Source organism: Panthera pardus, unplaced genomic scaffold (assembly GCF_024362965.1).
Source record: "Panthera pardus isolate Hobbes unplaced genomic scaffold, ASM2436296v1 HiC_scaffold_15, whole genome shotgun sequence".
In the NCBI taxonomy this organism is placed as follows: domain Eukaryota; kingdom Metazoa; phylum Chordata; class Mammalia; order Carnivora; family Felidae; genus Panthera; species Panthera pardus.
This window is the reverse complement of record NW_026526710.1, coordinates 39,166,172-39,184,075: the sequence shown is the minus strand read 5'-3', so window position 1 is coordinate 39,184,075 and position 17,904 is coordinate 39,166,172. Positions and strand designations below refer to the sequence as shown.

Here is a 17,904-nt window from a genome sequence, read left to right as displayed (position 1 = left end):
AGCGAAAATACTGGAGGGAAGAAGGATTAGATGACAGCCAAGGGATGGCCTCCCAGCCAAAGAATAGCTGAAGAAGTGAGAGAGAGAAAGCTATGAGGATATTTGGGGGAAGAAGTGTGAAGACTAGGATGGTAACAGCAGAAAGGATAAAAAAATGTTCAAATTCTGGATATATTTTGAAGAGCCAACAGGATTTAGTGATGGTAATTACTCATTACCAGATAAGTAATATGAAAAAACAAAAGAGAAATCAGCGATGATTCTTAAAACTCAACCTGAACAACTAAAAGAATTTACAGATAAGGGAAGGCTAAAACTCTAGTGTGTCCCCTTGTAAAGCTTGACCTTTTTGTTTGGGCAATCTCAGATTTTAGCCTGCGTTCCTGTAAAAGCCAACTTAAAGACTGTTTTCTAAGTCTTACAAATCTAATCTTTTGTTGACATGCCACATTTTTAATAGTACCAGTTTTGGAGGCGTAGTGTGGAATAAGGAGGTAGGGAAGCCTCCATTCATAATCTAAATCAACATGGATCCTTCAGGAACTATGTATACCAATTCCTAGAGCCACTTTGAAGATTATTATCCTGAGCCCTGACTTGTTTTTAAGAAAAGAATTTCCTTAAACTGCCCAGTCTTGAAGCCCACTTGCCCTTTCCTTCTCAGTTTTACATTTACATAAACTGTTACTACAGTTTTGGGTTTTTTTAACTTATTTACTTATTTTGAGAGAGAGAAAGGGCATGCACGTGCGTGGGGGAGGAGCAGAAAGACAGGGAGAGAGAGAATCCCAAGCAGGATCCACAGTGTCAGCGCTAAGCCCAAGGCAGGGCTTGATCCCACAAACCATGAGATCATGGTTCAAAATGATCTGAAACTGAGCCAAAATCAAGAGTCGGACACTTAACTGACTGAGCCACCCAGGTGCCCCTACAGTTTTGTTTTCATTACTAGATAAGCAGAATCGGACAGAATTAGTATCTACTTCTTGAGAAACTATACTGTCTACCTTCTGCCAGTTGGAAAGAAACAGTCAAACAAAGGCAATAATAACATCATAAATTCCTTTGGTGGTGTTGTATACTATAAATAGTATCTTAATTATTTCCCTTACTCCACACCCCAACCCTTTAAGTTATTATCATAGATAAGGAAACTGAAGCTTATACCAGTTAAAGTTTTTGCCCAATATCTCTTTAGACAGCAACAATACCATTAAAACTTGGGTTTCCTGATAAAATTTAGTATTGTTCTTCTTCAGAATAGTTTTCATTAATCTTAAATGATAAAACCACCCCCAAGTTTCCTGACAACTGCAGTATATATTTGTACTGGATTTGAAAACTAATTGTAAATGACACACTTTTTAGAACTGGTCATCCTTTCAATCCTTCACACCTTTAATATTATACTTCATCAGTGGAAAAAAAATACTTAGTCCCTGCAGGATCCAAAATTAGCTCACTTATAAAAACATACCTAAGATTTCACAGTCCTCAGTGCCTTTACCTATACATTAAGGAGGTAACAGAATGTAATCCTACTGTACTTAGTAGGTTATGACCTACATGGAGACAACTTTTCAAAATAGCTGAGTTTTCCCTAAGAAAAGAAATAGAAAAAAAATATAATCTTATCATATATCAGAAAGGTACAATATATATGAAATAATTAAGTGGTTACTTTTTCAATTTTTATTTAAATTCTGGTTTGTTAACATATGGTGTAACATTGGCTTCAGGAGTATAATTTAGTGTGATGATAGCTTAAATCAACTGAAAAACAAAAATGCAACAGTCATCTATACTAGGGACTAGCAAACTTTTCTGTGAAGGCCCAGAAAGTTAAGTATTTTAGATTTTACAAACCACATAGTATCTTGTCACAACTATTCAACTCTGCAGTTGTAATATGAAAGCAGCCATGCACAATAAATAAATGAATGAATGGATGTGCTGTGTTCCAGTAATACTTAACAACATAAATGGAGGGCTGGATTTGGCCTGCAGGCTATAGTTTGCAACCCACTCACTTCCTAATACACACGAAAAAAATGAAAGGTTACAGAATGAGATGACTAAAGAACAAAATATATTACTCTCTTTATTCTTCAGCTAACCTCAAAAGTTTTAATAAAATTAGTTTTTTAAAAACATTGTGGGCTCAGTCGATTAAGCATCCAACTTCGGCTCAGGTCATGATCTCATGGTTCATGAGTTTGAGCCCCGTATCGGGCTCTGTGCTGACAGCTCAGAGCCTACAGCCTGCTTCGGATTCTGTGTCTGCCTCTCTCTCTCTGCCCTCCCCCACTCACACTCTCTCAAAAATAAAATGAACATTGAAAAAATAAAAATAAAAAATACTGTTAATTATTATTGCTTTTACACTTGGTAAAGGTATAATGAAGTTTAAAGCACTTATCTTTTAGGATACATACCAAAATATTTACAGATAAAATAATATATCTAGATCTGCTTCAGTATAATTCAGTAGAGGGAGCAGAGCGGGAACAGGGTACAGATAAATCAAAACTGGCCGTGAAAAATAACTGAAGTGGGGTAATGGGAACACAGGATTCATTATACTATTCTTTTATAAATATCTAAAATTTCCAATAAAAAAAAGTTAATAATGACAAATGAACCACAAATTTAAATGCATTTGTAAAATTAACTATTTTCTCCATCTTTTAAACCAGGGTTTCTCAATTTTGGACCTATTTACCTTTAGGGCCAGATAGTTCTTTGTTATGGGAGCTGTCCTATGTGCTATGGGATATTCAGTAGCATCCTTAGTTTCTACCCACTAGATTCCAGTAGTACCCAAACCACCACACCTCCTACCAGTTATGACAATCAAAAATGGTCCCAGACATTTCCAAATGTCCCCCATAGGACAAAAATGCCCCCACTTGAAAACCACTGTTCTAAAAAAAAAAAAAAAATTACACTGCTGCTTCTAATAGAGTCTTAAATTCTAGAAAAATGAGACTTTGAGGATGTTTTGTTTTAGTCTTAGGCGATGAATTGGCATTTATATTTTAACCCAATTTTTAAATTTGGTTTTTGTTTGCAATTGGTAAACTGTTATTAATTCACCTTTATCACACTATTTTATAGAAATACATATAGAAATAATTTATAGAATTACATCTGCCTGCAATGGTTTTTAAAACAGAAAATGCACAAAATGGAAATCCAAATGAGGACGTATGGTTGAAGTCCAGATGTATCCCACTGATCTGGTGACACAGTTTTCAAACTCTCAAAGAAATTATTTGTAAACACTTAGCTTACTGAGCCACACTCCAATCTCATCAGGTTTACAGTATCAACTAACCATTTGTTGTATATTTGAGTTCAACAGAGGAACAGTGCCAACTTTGTTCCCAGTCCCATAACTGCACTCCCATTGTACACAACACCTAATGTGAACAAGAAGTCTTTAGAAACACAAATGGCTAGATAGTCCCACGTTGTCAGGTGTATTAATTAAATTCTGAATCAGAAAGCACACTTTATAAAAAACGAGGCAAAAAAATTTGGTTTTGGGCCTCTTGCCTTATTAGCTATAATCAGAAAGGCCTTGGTTTCTTAGTAGTTGTTGCTACTCTAGTTTCTGGATTCATTAAATTAAAAAATGGGATACTTAACTCAGAGAATTTCATTCTATCTCTCCAAGCCATGACACAATAAAGTAACTGTCTCCCATTTACAAAACATTAAATTTAAACTGTCTTTCTTTCATTACCAAAAAAAAAAAACCCTGTGATACTGTGTTCCCAAATTCACAACTAAGAAAGAAGTGACTTAAAAATTGCTACTGTAAAAGCAAAATCAAATCATATAATCTCATTCATAAAAACATGACAATAATGAAACTATCATATAGTTCATAAACATCTACATGCTAATTTAAAATTCAAGGGGCACCTGGGTGGCTCAGTCGGTTGAGCGAACGACTCATGATCTCGCGGTCCGTGAGTTCGAGCCCCACGTCAGGCTCTGTGCTGACAGCTCAGAGCCTGGAGCCTGTTTCAGATTCTGTGGCTCCCTCTCTCTGACCCTCCCCCATTCATGCTCTCTCTCTGTCTCAAAAATAAATAAACGTTAAAAAAAAATTTTTTTAATAAATAAATAAATAAAATAAAATTCAAGTTCTTTTTAGACAACAGAAAATTACAGTATCAAAAATCACTTATTTACAACTACAACACCAATGATTCTTCATAGTTAGCTGTCAACTGTAAAAAAAATAGTAGCTGTCAAAATACACTCAATCTGAGAAAAATGAAAAAATAACTTAAGACTTCTCTTTTGAAATATGTGTCTTTAAAATGTTTTAATTAGTAAAAATAGGCTCGTCTACTAATTTAGCCCTCAGAAATCCAAGTCCTTATTAAACTTCCTCAAATGGGAGTATCACTTGGACAAAATTACAACATTCTACCTAGTCTAAATTTGATAGAATTTTACGTGTTCATAAATAATCTTCCACTAGACTAAAACAGATGTGATTTTAACATTTTTTCAATAATGAGGTTATAGTTAACTATAACAAAGGAAGCCATCCTTCACACCATACATATATTCTCAACTAAAATTCCAATGATAGTAAAAAATATTCATTTCCCTTTTAAAAGAATATACTCTAAATTAATCTAAGCATACATACACACACACACACACACACACACACACACACACAGTGATAAACACGCCGTGAAAAATTTTCAAAGATCCACATTAAAATCAAGAAACAGTAAGACTAAACAAGTTCTAAATTACTGATTCCCTTATGAAAGGGAAAACAAAAAGCAAAGAAAGGCCTCTGAGTGTCACAGATCAGTAAAAATCTTGACCTACATGATCTATACATTCCCCTTCCCTCAACTTCCTCACTATGATTTTTGGATGAATCCAATTCAGCCCCCAGCAGCATGGTGGTCCTACCATAGTAAAGGAAAACTCAATTCCTATCTTCACTTATGGTTATGGCTACAATATTGAAGAATCAAAAGAAAAACAAGAAATGCTTCATGTTATCTCTTGTCAAATTTTTCTTTTCAATCAGAAGAGCCTTAGGTGAAGATTAAACTTTAGGAATGAAAGCAATCCATCTTATAATATAGAAGTATAATTTCTAGCACATTAATTTTTACTTATGTTTCAAACAGTTTAATTACCTCTGCTTCTACATCCACATTTTGCTTCAAAAGTAACTTCAAAATGTCAACATGTCCATTCTGACTAGCAGCTTGCATAGCTGTGTGACCAGCACATTGTCCATTTACCTATATAAAAAAGAAAGGATGAAGGAATGTCACCAAGAGCCAATATATAATGTAGGTTTAAATCTAACACATTGTAGGATTCTTTGAAAATAATTTAGGTTGGTTTTCCATATATCCTAGCATAGACCACCAGAAACTCTTCTGTAATTTAGAAGTGAGGCAGGCATTTTTTTGTTTGTTTGTTTTAAAGGTTAAAGTTCCACTGTTCAAAGAGCTATGAAAGAACTATTTTAGCCAATCTGAAAAGTTAAAAAAAGAAAGTAAGGGAGGGAGAAATGTCGTTTTAGTTTTGTATATTCACTTCTATTTGAATTAAAAAGCTCAGAGTATGTTTCAATGAAAAAAAAAAAAAAACAATGAGGTGAATAAAAACTTTCAGAAAAGATGGCCTACTATATAAATAAATTCAATTTGACAAAGATACTGAATACTAACTGTAAGCAAACTATCATGAGGAATACATAAATGAATTAGCAAGGTAGCCATATACAACTATTATACTATAAAGCAATAATTTCCAATCTTTTCTTCACTTCAGATGTTGAATAAATGCATAATTTCCCAATGACATACCCAAGGCTAAGTACAATTCCTTAATCCCACCCCATCCGCTCCCATCCATAAAACCATAAAAGATGGTTAAAAATGGTAGCCTGGTCACACGTTTATATCATATTTCTCCTCAGACTACACTAAAAAGACAGTAAAATAATTAAAAACACAAAAAGACATAAAGACAAAGAGAAAGGAAGAGCTAACATCAGAAAACAATAAAAAGCAACACATTTTTGAAAGAGAGAAAGCAGACAGAAGTTCTGACTTTACAGACAAAAGAAACACAAAACCTAGGAACTTCAGACAAAGTCAAAGCCTGCAAAAACAAGCACATCACAGGCAGATGTCTGATGTGCAATGGCCACACTCCAGACCCTCTCCTCAAACTCAATGACAGAGCGTTAGCTGCCATGCAAATAGACCCTAGACAGAAAAATGGTTTCTTCCCTTAAACAACTGAATAGCCATGAAGAACAGACCTCTACATGATAGCATTTAGAGACCCCAAAAGCTCCACATGCATAATCACCATAATGCAAAGTCAGTCACTAAGTTCTATCCAAGCAAAGAGAGCACCAAGTAGCTTAATGTCTTATTCAGAGATGAATGGACAAGCAAAGATCAGAGATTTGAGGAAGACCTCAAATTAAAAAAATAACTTAAAAAAACACATCTTTCTCCAATGTTGTCATCTCTCAGAAGATGAAATGAATACATACCTGACATAACTAAGTGTCTTGGAAGATTAGTCAATTAGAAGTTTGGAAAAGAATTAACTATGACAATATAGATTACAAACAAATGAAAAAAACTTTATGTGTGAAGTTAAGAGGGACTGACTGGGAAAAACTACAAGTGAACTTTCTGGAATAAAGGAAAAGTCCTAGATCTTATTAGGGGTGTGAATTACATGGATGTTTGCATTTGTCAAAACTTTTCCATGTATTTCACTATATGTAAATTACACCTCAATTTTTTAAATAAAAAAAAATTATGAACATCAAGGAAAGCAAACAATTGTATAGGAAAATACAATCTAGAATCAGTCACAGCTCAGATATGAATGTCATTTAAATAATAACATGCACAGTCGATTTTAATCTTAGCAAAGTTACAATACAACCTAACCACATAAAGAAACTGGGAGGAGCGTGTATGTGTGTGAAGGGAATGGGCTGGAAAGAAAGCTGAAACCTCATTTTCACAGTGAAGTATTGAAAGATAACTCCCCAAACATAAAAATCAAGAAAAAACAATAGATGTTACTGGAAGATATGGAGGCAAAATATATGAAGAAAATCAGCTGAAAGACGTGAAAACAGCTGCCCCTAAAGGATGGGAAAACAGAGTTGAGAAGGAAATGATTTTTGTAACAAACCCTGTAGAACTATTTTTTCCCTTTAAATTTTTAGAATGTATATTGTTGGTTTTTTTTAGAAAAACTAAATTAGTAATTAAATGAAGAAAAAATTAAGTATAATAAAATATAAATCTGCTTGGCTGAATATAAAAAAATCTATCAAACAAAAATCATTTGATACTTTAAACTTTGATAATTTACATAATTTTGATAATTTAAATAAATTATTTGTGATTTATCTGACAATAAAGAAATCACTGTGCTGGGGCGCCTGGGTGGCTCAATCAGTTGAGCATCCAACTTCGGCTCAGGTCATCATTTCGCAGTTCCTGAGTTCAAGCCCTGCATCAGGCTCTGTGCTGGTGGTGTGGAACCTGCTTGGGATTCTCTCTTTCCCCCTCTCTGCCCCTTCCCCACTTGCGCGTGCACACACACGCGCTCTCTCTAGCTCTCTCTCTTTCTTTCTCTAAATAAACTTAAAAAAAAAAAGGAATCACTGTGTTGTGCTGCTGCAATTGACATCTCCCTAATAAACATGAAATGCCACATGAGCTCCTGGGAATATGATGTTTATATCTTACAATTATAGATCAGATCTTCAAACTGTCTAGCATACTTAAATACAAAGGCAACAAACAGTGTCACAGAACAGTGACAATGACTCAAAGTGCCACTCCAACCACAATCTCTGGGCCAGCATTGAATACTGTATTGGTGCTGACATGGGAGCAATGGCAAAGCCAATGAATGACTAAACTAGAGCCAGAATGGCCCACTTAAAATGTGGTTTATGTGAATGGTAAAATACAATAAACTACTAAGATTTACAAAATGTATGACCTCTACTTCATCTGCATTCTAAACTGTAAGTTAATTCTCACAGGAAAAAAGTTTAGATTAAATGTTTTGAAAAGAGAGATAGAAAACTGCTTATAAAATTTACTACAATATATTTTAAAAACATGGTAAGATGACATCTCCATGAGAAGAATTCACTGAATTTCCCAAAAGGACACTAACCACTTAAAAACCTAAATGTAAAAATTATCAATTATAGGGGCGCCTGGATGGCTCAGTCGTTTAAGGGTCCGACTTCAGCTCAGGTCATGATCTCATGGTTTGCTGAGTTCAAGCCCCACATCAGGCTCTGTGCTGACAGCTCAGAGCCTGGAGCCTGTTTCAGATTCTGTGTCTCCCTCTCTCTCTGCCCGTCCCCTGCTCCAGCTCTGCCTTTCTCTGTCTCTCAAAAATAAATAAATGTTAAAAAAAAATTTTTTTTTAATTATCAATCATAAATTTAGGAGGTTACAATGTTAAAATAAGAAAATGTCAAGATCTTTTAGAAAAGTACACTGAAGAATGATGTCCAGTGTCTTTAAAATACCTCAGAAAAAAAAGGAAGAAGGAATAGATGAAGCGCAGTTGGAAATTAATTGAACTTAAATGATATTACTGAACTCTAATGTTCATTATACTATTCTATTTTTGTGTATGCTTCAAATAATTTTTAAAATGCTCACATCCACATCTGGTCTTTTTAGCAAATCTTCCACTTTAGCAACATCTCCATTGGCAGCAGCCTTAACTAATTCTTCATTGAGGTCACCAGATTCTTGGGTTTCAAATAATTTCTTCAAGAGTTGGGAGAGTCTTTCTGTAAAGCATCAAATAAAGCTGCTAACATAGGAGGATCTCAAACCTTAACTACTAACAGAGAAGCATTACCCATACATCTAGAACACATACTTTTCCTTTTTTAATATTTCTATCATCAGTGTTATTTTTGTACGCTACTACAGATATTACCCAGGCAAGTTATAATTACTACCATAGAAAGCTGCATTAAATTCCGAACCATAAGTATTCCCAGCTTTCTCCAATTCATGTATTTCAAGTTATAACTTCAGAAAAAGTAGAGAGTTAGAGACAAGTAACAATTCAAGATTTAGAAGCCATACCAAAGATAATCACAAATAAAAACACTACAATGGGAGTATTATAACAATACAAACTTTCTTTCAGGTTTTAAGCATATCACATCAATTCTCAGATCTCAATGCTACAGACCTTAGAATAAATCAACAAATGAATGATTATGATTCAGAAGCAACGTACTCTCTATAATATTTGGGGAAACGTTTTAGGGACAAACCAATTTTCAGTTGAAAATGGTCATCTAAGTGCCAACAACATACTTCAACAGGTGCCAACTGATTGGTATTGACTAACAAAAAAGAACTAGGGGCATATTTATATAGGCTCATTGTCATAAGATATTTTTTCTAAATAGCATTAATCAGTAGAGACATTACCCAGTACCATCCCTTAATTCTTAGATCTACTTAGTAGAAAGCAAAGAAATCACCAAGTGGACCACCACCAAGTACACATTATTTGAGTAGGATATTAACCATCCCTCGCTCTTTCAATTTGTAGTAGCCAGTTGGTTGTAATGCCACCTAACCAAAAGGTAAAAATAACACCACCTAATTCAAACTTTAAGTACACTAGCAAATTACAACAGGAAAGAAAAGACAGCAGTAGAGGAAGTAGAAAGCAGTACAAAATAAAACTGGAGGTCGCCCAATGTTTTCCTTTACTTTCTTATAATTTATAGTTATGGTTCTACCTTCTTTTCTGAATGCTAATACACAGTAATTTGTTTTAAAATGAATTGAGGTTATGTATATAAAGCTGGAGCACAGGAAGGAAAGACTTTGGGCATGAGTCTACCCAAGCATCCAGCTTATTCACATTTCAAAATGGTTTTCTACTTATTGTGGCATGTATAATAACTCTTATTAAACAGTAAGAAAGAAATATGGCCGATATGTAAAAATATCCAGGAAGAAAGCCATCTGCTAGCAATAACACTGAAAATAAAAAGAGAATAAAACAGTCTAAGAAAGTGATAAGTTCTGACTAAAGGGTACAATATTGAATTAACCCTTGATATAATATCCAAGAAAAAGTACCTACTTATGGAACTTTTCCAGGGGATACCTCAGCCAGAACAAAAACTGTTCATCATATGAAAAAAAGAAAAACAAAACAAAACAAAAAACACCTGTAGTGAAAATGCAGAAGTTAGTTGACATTCAAGTGAGATTATCTATGACATTATCTGTACATGAGAACTGAGGAATTAGCAAAGGTTCTAATGTAAACCATATTACTTTTAAAGAAACATGATACAAACATACCACCAGATGCATTGCTAATGGCTGATCCAGCAGATGCCACCTTGGAAACTGCTGCTGGATTGTATGTCCAAGATGTTCCACAAACTTCCACCTTTAAATCACTGTCTGAATAAATCTGCTGTACTCGGCCAACTTTACCTAAAGTCTTAAAAAAAAAAAAATTTTAGCTCATGTTGTCAAGTCTAAAGTATGTACCATAAAAATAGATCACCAGTTCTTACACGTTTAAAGTATTAATTTTTCTTTTTTACTAAAGAAAAAACATTTAAAGGACAATCATTTTCAAATGGGTTATTTACAAACTTTAAAGAGCATCCCTAAAAAACATTTTAATAAACAGGGCATCTGGGTGGCTCAGTCAGTTGAGTGTCCGACTTTGGCTCAGGTCGTGATCTCGTGGTTAGTGAGTTGGAGCCCTGCATGGGGATCACTGTTATCTGTGCCGAGCCTGCTTCGGATCCTCTGTCCCCCTCTCACTCTGCCCCTCCCCTCCTCACACTCACTCTGTCTCTCACTCTCAAAAATAAACATTAAAAAAAATTTTTAATAAACAAAACTACTATACTTCCACAAGAATATAAAAACAAGGGGGTCTGAGTGGCTGACTCAGTTGAGCATCCAACGCTTGATTTCAGCTCACATCATGATCTCATGGTCATGGGATCAAGCCCAGCACTGGGCTCCATGCTGACAGTTCAGAGCCTGTTTGGGATTCTCTCCCTCTTCTCTGCCCCTCCACCGCTCGTGCATGCACACGCGCTCTCTCTCTCTCTCTCTCAAAATAAACTTAAAAAAAAAAAGAATATAAAATCAAAAATATCATGACAGTCTATCATTTATAAAAGTTCACAAAATTTTGCTTTTTGATATTCAACCTTTTAATCCCATAATCTTATGTTACATCTTGAGAATTTGTAAATTAAATACTCTAAAATCCATCATTAATGTAGCCTAAAAAAATAAAACCTGATTTCTAAAACAAATTACTTAAACCAAAATGGGAATCAGTACTGATTCCAAGACAGAAGTAGGTAGAAATAACATGCTTATTAAATATACAGGGAAAGGGGCATTTGGTTTCAGAACACAATCAGCGGCAACTCTTACCATGTGGCAGATAGTATTCTAAGAGCTTTATACATATTGACTTACCTAATACATAAAATCCTGAAAATTAAGTACTATTAGCTCCATTTCAAACTCCAGTCCAAAACCCATTCTCTTCAGCACAAGAGAATAGCAAATTACAATACTAGAAAATTAGTTTAGAATATTGACAACATCTGACTACTTCCTAACACAGAGTAAACTGCCCTTGATTGAGTGCTTTATTTTTTGATCTCTCCACAGCATTGGACCCTAGCTTCTTGAAACTATTCCTTTGATTTCTGAATGACAGTCTAACCTTTCTGCCTATTCCTTCTCTTTCTTCACTCACTGGCTCCTTGTCCATTTTCAGATCCCTAAATCTATTCATTCTTCCCCAAATTTTATTCCTTAGTTTTTTACTCTTCCTCCTTAAAAATGTAATCTACTCTGACAACTATCACCTTATTTCCAAAGACTCCAAAATATAATTCTATAGCCCCATTTATTCCTCTCTCTGCCCTCCAACACACACCAATTTTAACTTCTCATTACACATTTCCTCTTGGAATTTTCCATCCTCTCAAACTCTATGAGGCTGCATTCCTTGTTTTCCCCCTTAACTGCTTATTATAGAAAGTCTCAAACATACATAAGAAGACAATAGTATATTGAATCCCTGTATACCCATCAACTCTTAACAATTTTCAGCTCATGGCCAATCTTATTCTCCCCTACCTATTTGTTACTCCCTGTACTATTCATCACATAAACTTTAAAAAAAAACAAACCTGATACTACTACCAACCCTCCCAAAATTATCAACTCTGTAATATCATAAAATACCAGTGTTCAAATTTCCAATTGCTTCATAAATGATAAAATTCTTCAGTATGCTTAAATCAAGTTCCAATAAAGTCTATACATATATTTTTCTTTGCCAATTATTTGTTGAAGAAACAGGGTCAACTGTCCTATAAAGTTTCTTACAATCTGAATTTTGCTAATTGATATAATTTAATAAATTCATCTTTCTCTGTATTTAATAAGAAACACTTCAAATTGGCTGCTAGATCCTTTTAACATGACCTAGAAATCTTTGATAGCTTCCTTGCTACCTGGTATGAGACTCATCTTGTTCACTTCCAAAGACCTAGAATTAGCCATTTCTCCAAAGACTGGTTTCTATACAGAGGGAAAGGCTATTTCAAGACTGTAATCTGGGGGCACCTGGGTGGCTCAGTCGGTTAAGCGTCCGACGTCAGCTCAGGTCACGATCTCGCGGTCCGTGAGTTCGAGCCCCGCATCAGGCTCTGGGCTGATGGCTCAGAGCCTGCAGCCTGCTTCTGATTCTGTGTCTCCCTCTCTCTCTCTGTCCCTCCCCCATTCATGCTCTGTCTCTCTCTGTCTCAAAAATAAATAAACGTTAAAAAAAAAAATTAAAAAAAAAAAAAGACTATAATCTGGGCACTAAGGTTGGTATTGTTATTAGAATGGTTACTGTTTCTAGGTCTTTTCATGGACAAAGCTAGGAAATAGTGGGGGGGAAGGGGAGGAGATGTTTTATTTTGTTTTAAAGATAAAATAAATCATAAGTTCAAACATTCTTCCAATTCAAATTCAAGACTACAGGGTTTTTACTTAGCCTCTTCTATGTTACATTCATATCTCCTTTTCCCACTCTGATCATTCTGGTTCTCAAAGTCACTGGGGATAACAGAATGAAAATTATCATATAACTACTCATTTGTTTTGTTTTTTTGTCACATCACACATAAAACAATCTCAGGATAATAATATTAGCACTACCACAGACAACAAGATCAATGAAAATTGTTAAAAATCCCTTTTTATAGGCAGTTCTTTAGTGTATATTATTCCTAAAAAGATATAAAGACAAACAACTGTGTTAAAAATCACCTGTACTTTTCTCTGTACAGTTATGCCAACAGGAAACACATTTAGGTTCATTTATTTCATTTTATTTTCTACTTTTAGGAACTTCCTTTTTGAATTTAATTTTGCTTAATAATTGTATAAAAGATATATGTAGTTTTAAATCAAATCTATAAAACAAGATATATTCAAAGATGTCTCCTATCTACCTTTCTCCCTATACCATATTCCTTTTTTTAGATATGAAATATGTTTTTTTAACTTCACGGTTAATCCCTCCATTGTTTGCTTTTTTTCACATGAACTCTGCATTGTCCTAATTAGTTATACTTACAATAATACTAGTATTTTATACATATATATATATATATATATATATATATATATATAAAACCTTATTCCCTCTTAAAAAAAAAAAAAAGAGACAGAGTGAGTCAATTGGTTCCCTAGAATGTACAACATTGAAATTAGTCATTCATGTTCTTACCCTTACCTTCTTTCTCCCTAATATTTTGGTTTAGAAAGACAAATATATGATTTCATTCATATATGTAATTTAAGAAACACAACAGATGAACAGAGGGAAAAGGAAGGAAAAATAAGATAAAAACACAGAGGGAGGCAAACCATAATAGATTCTAAAATACAGAGAACTGAGGGGTACCAGAGGGGAGATGGGGGAAGGGGGATGGGCTAAATGGGTGATGGGCATTAAGGAGGGCACTTGTTGGGAGGCGCCTGGGTGGCTCAATCAGTTAGGCGTCTGACTTCAGCTCAGGTCATGATCTCATGGTTTGTGAGTTCTAGCCCCACATCGGGCTCTGTGCTAACAGCTCAAAGCCTGGAGTCTGCTTCAAATTCTGTCTCCCTCTCTCTCTGCCCCTCCCCCACTCATTCTCTCTCTCTCTCTCTCTCTCTCTCTCTCTCAAAAATAAAAACATTAAAAAAAAAAATTTAAAGGGGCATTAAGGAATCTACTCCTGAAATCATTGCTTCACTATATACTAATTTGGATGTAAATTATAAAAAATAAAAAATAAAGTTAAATTATTAAAAAAAAAAAAAAAAAGGAAGGCACTTGTTGGGATGAGCACTGGGTGTTATATGCAAGTGATGAATCACTGGGTTCTATTCCTGAAACCAAGATTATACGGTATGTTAACTAACTTAAATTTAAATTAAAAAAAAAATATGCATATATATAGGTTTAAAATAATAGTATTTAGTTCCACATAATAACTAAAAGGCAATCGAACAGCTTGCTAAACTTTCCATATATGCTCTCTCCATTCCCACTCCATTTTTTGAGTTATACTCTATAAAGTTACATTTTATCTGTGTTGTTAGAGCATAAAACCATTATACAGACTCTACCTCTTCCTTTAACCATCATTTAATCTTAGTTCAACAAATAAATACATATTTAATGATCACTATCAGCTTTCAGTTGATATCTCTCATGTCGGTTGTCTGAAACATTTTTTAGGAGATTAATCAGAAAAAGCTAATGGGAACAAGATTCTATAAATTCTTACATGTTCATAGCAACTTGTAGCCTTTATACTTGAAAGTCAGTTGGTTATATATAAAACTCTTAGCTTACATTTTTGTTCCTTGAGTACGTTAAATAAATGTTATTTCGCTGAGATCACAAAGCACAGAGATCAGTTTTTTTCCTTAACAATAATCTGATTTTCTTTTCTTTGTAAGTAAAACTTGACCTTTTTCCCCAGATACCCAAAGAGTTGTTTTCTTTTCTTGAAGATTCAATTATTTACCAGAAAATGGCTCAGTGTTTGGTGTTCTCAGTTTTCCCAACTATACAATGTATCCTTTTAATATTTAGCTTTAAAGTTTTTAATTCAGGGGCATTCTTTCTGGAATTACAAATTTTAGTAGCTTTACAGTCCATTGCTTTGGCTTTTGTTTTTCCTTTTTTGCAAGGACTCCTAATACACATATATTAGGTAATCTATATTTGTCACTTTCCCTGAAATACTTTTTACCTTTTTTATTTAAAAAATTTTCTTCCTTTTTACCTTGTTTCTCTTAAAGGCATTATCTGTTATATTTATTTGATGTGTTGCATCAAGCTTACTCCTCATTTCTGAAATTATCTTTCCTTTTCAATTCTTCCCTAAGTTCTATCACCTCATTTCTAATTATGATCCATTTCAGAGTGCCTGGGTGGCTCAGTCAGTTCAGTGTCTGACTCCTGATTTCAGCTCAGGTCATGATCTATGGTTCATGGGATCTAGCCCCGCCTGGGGCTCCATGCTTACAGCTCACAGAGCCTACTTGGGATTCTCTCTCTCTCCTCTCTCTCTCTCTCTCTCTCTCTGCACCTCCTCTCCACTCATACCCTTTCTCTCTCTCTCTCTCAAATTAAATCAATAAACATTAAAAAAGTATGTAAGTTCTTTAAAAATAAATAAAAATTAAAAAATAATTATGATCCATTTCACTCATCTTTTATCATTTTAATTTGTTAGCTCATTTTGAATCATTAGATTTTAGTTTTCTGTGATATCTTCTACTATACTTTCGTTTGTCTATAGAGAAGTTATGCTATTCCTTATTGTCTTTTTTCAACAATAATTATGTATGGGGATTTGATTATGATCGCTTCAAACTTTTATCCTTCCTCTGTCCCTACTGTCTCTATCCTACTCAATTTAGTTTCTATTCCCAGCACCTTCTCCTTAATGGAGGGCTCTGCCCAGAAAGGGAGCTATGGCTGATTCATTCTGAGAGTTTACAGATTCAGGCTGCTCAAGCCCCTTCAAACTTTGGCATGGACCTATTACCCTCACCCCAAAATGAGGTGTGCAAAAGCCCTCCCAGGTTTAGCTGTTGTTTCCACATTCATCTACTATACTAGCCAATGAATACTTGTTAGCTATATTGGAGCTCCCTTGTTCTTGAGTCTATCTGATCCCCATTAATTCTCTCTGCTGCCAGACAAACAGATATAGACCCAGTAGCTGTCAGTGTTTTCTCACTACTCATTCATATTTTAGGGTTCAATTGGCTACTCTGTCACCTGGTTTTAATATAGATGCTTGTGCCGTTTTTTTTTTTTTTTTTGGTTATGCTAATCTAGTTGTTGACTATTTTTATCAAGACAATTTAGAAAAATTAAAATTCTACACCATCACCAGTGGAACCCAAGAATTCCCCTCTAGCTATAAGCTACAGGTTTTGCTTATATAAAAGCTTACTATGGGAGATAGAGCACTTAGGCTTTGAAGTAAAACAGATTTGAGTTCAAACTTCAGTTCAGAAACTTAGCTCTGATTCCTCATCTTTAAAATAAAGATGCCATACAACCATCTGCTTATAATGCTCCTATGACAAAGTCTGTGTATGTGTTTGTGTGTGTACACATATTTGTCTGTGCACATATGTGTGTGTATGTGTGTATATATATATATATATATATATATATATATATATATCATTTAGCACAGTGCTTAGAATAACTGGGCACACAAAAGACATACACTGCTATATATAAGCTGTCACTGCTAAGGGGAAAAACAAAAACATTTTGACTATAAAAAAATCTTAAATAATATATGTATCTCATATAAAACATGTCAAAAGATTCCATTTAACTAACATAGGCTTAAAGTACATCAGTACATTTTTTAACCAATGTTACTATCAAAAGCAAACAAAAGGCACATGGGTGGGTCAGTCAGTTGGGCAGCTGACTACTGATTTCAGCTCAGGTCATGATCTCACGGTTTTGAGATCCAGACCTGCACTGGGCTCCTCACTGAGCATACAGCCTGCTTGAGATTCTCTGTTTCCCTCTCTCTCTCTGCCCGCCCCCCACTAGTGCACATGCATGTGCACTCTCTCTAAAAATAAACTTTAAAAAAAGCAAACAAAAGATCATATGGAACTTAATTTTTTTGACACCAGAATTCTAAAATACAGCTCCTGCAACACAGACAACTATCACTTAGTCACTACCTACCTAAAACAATAAAAAAATGATGTTGGCAGCATCTGCAAACTATGAAATGTCTTGGAATGAAAACACCATAACAATAGATTTCTTTGTGTTTTGTTCACTACTAAATCTTTGAAGCCTAATAGGTACATTGTTTGTGCTAAAATATCTGCCAAGGGAGCAAGGCAGAAAGGAAGGATGGACTGATGGAAGGGCAGCACAACATGAAGGACAGGGAGGGGGTAATGGACAGGATGGGAGGAGGCAGAGGGCTAGACGAAATAGGAGATGGTGCTGGCCAGGACAGAGCACTAGACAATACAGGATAGGGGGATGAGACATGAAGAGAGATGGGAGGGGAGGTACACAGTAAAGGAAGGAAGCACTGAATGGGATGGGACTGGGGTGGGGTGGCCAGAACAGGACAAATTTTGTGACTGGATGAGAAAGGAGTAGGGGTAGCAAAGTGGAGGGCTAAACACGAGGACACAGCAAAGTGGAAGGAAATGGGATATAGGGCAAGAAAGTATGGGGGCAGCAGAACAGAACGGG

The 17,904-nt window shown here is 34.9% G+C and overlaps 1 protein-coding gene across 1 annotated transcript in view; it reads right to left on the bottom strand.

The window, feature by feature from the left end:
• Positions 1-17,904, bottom strand: part of MIB1 (MIB E3 ubiquitin protein ligase 1) — a 126,741-nt gene that overhangs the window by 67,618 nt on the left and 41,219 nt on the right. The window contains exons 8-10 of the mRNA XM_053902495.1: positions 10,410-10,554; positions 8,727-8,860; positions 5,184-5,291 (exon numbers count right to left, since the gene is read on the bottom strand). Of these exons, the coding sequence (XP_053758470.1) occupies positions 5,184-5,291; positions 8,727-8,860; positions 10,410-10,554 (387 nt within the window). The remainder of the gene's footprint in view (positions 1-5,183; positions 5,292-8,726; positions 8,861-10,409; positions 10,555-17,904) is intronic.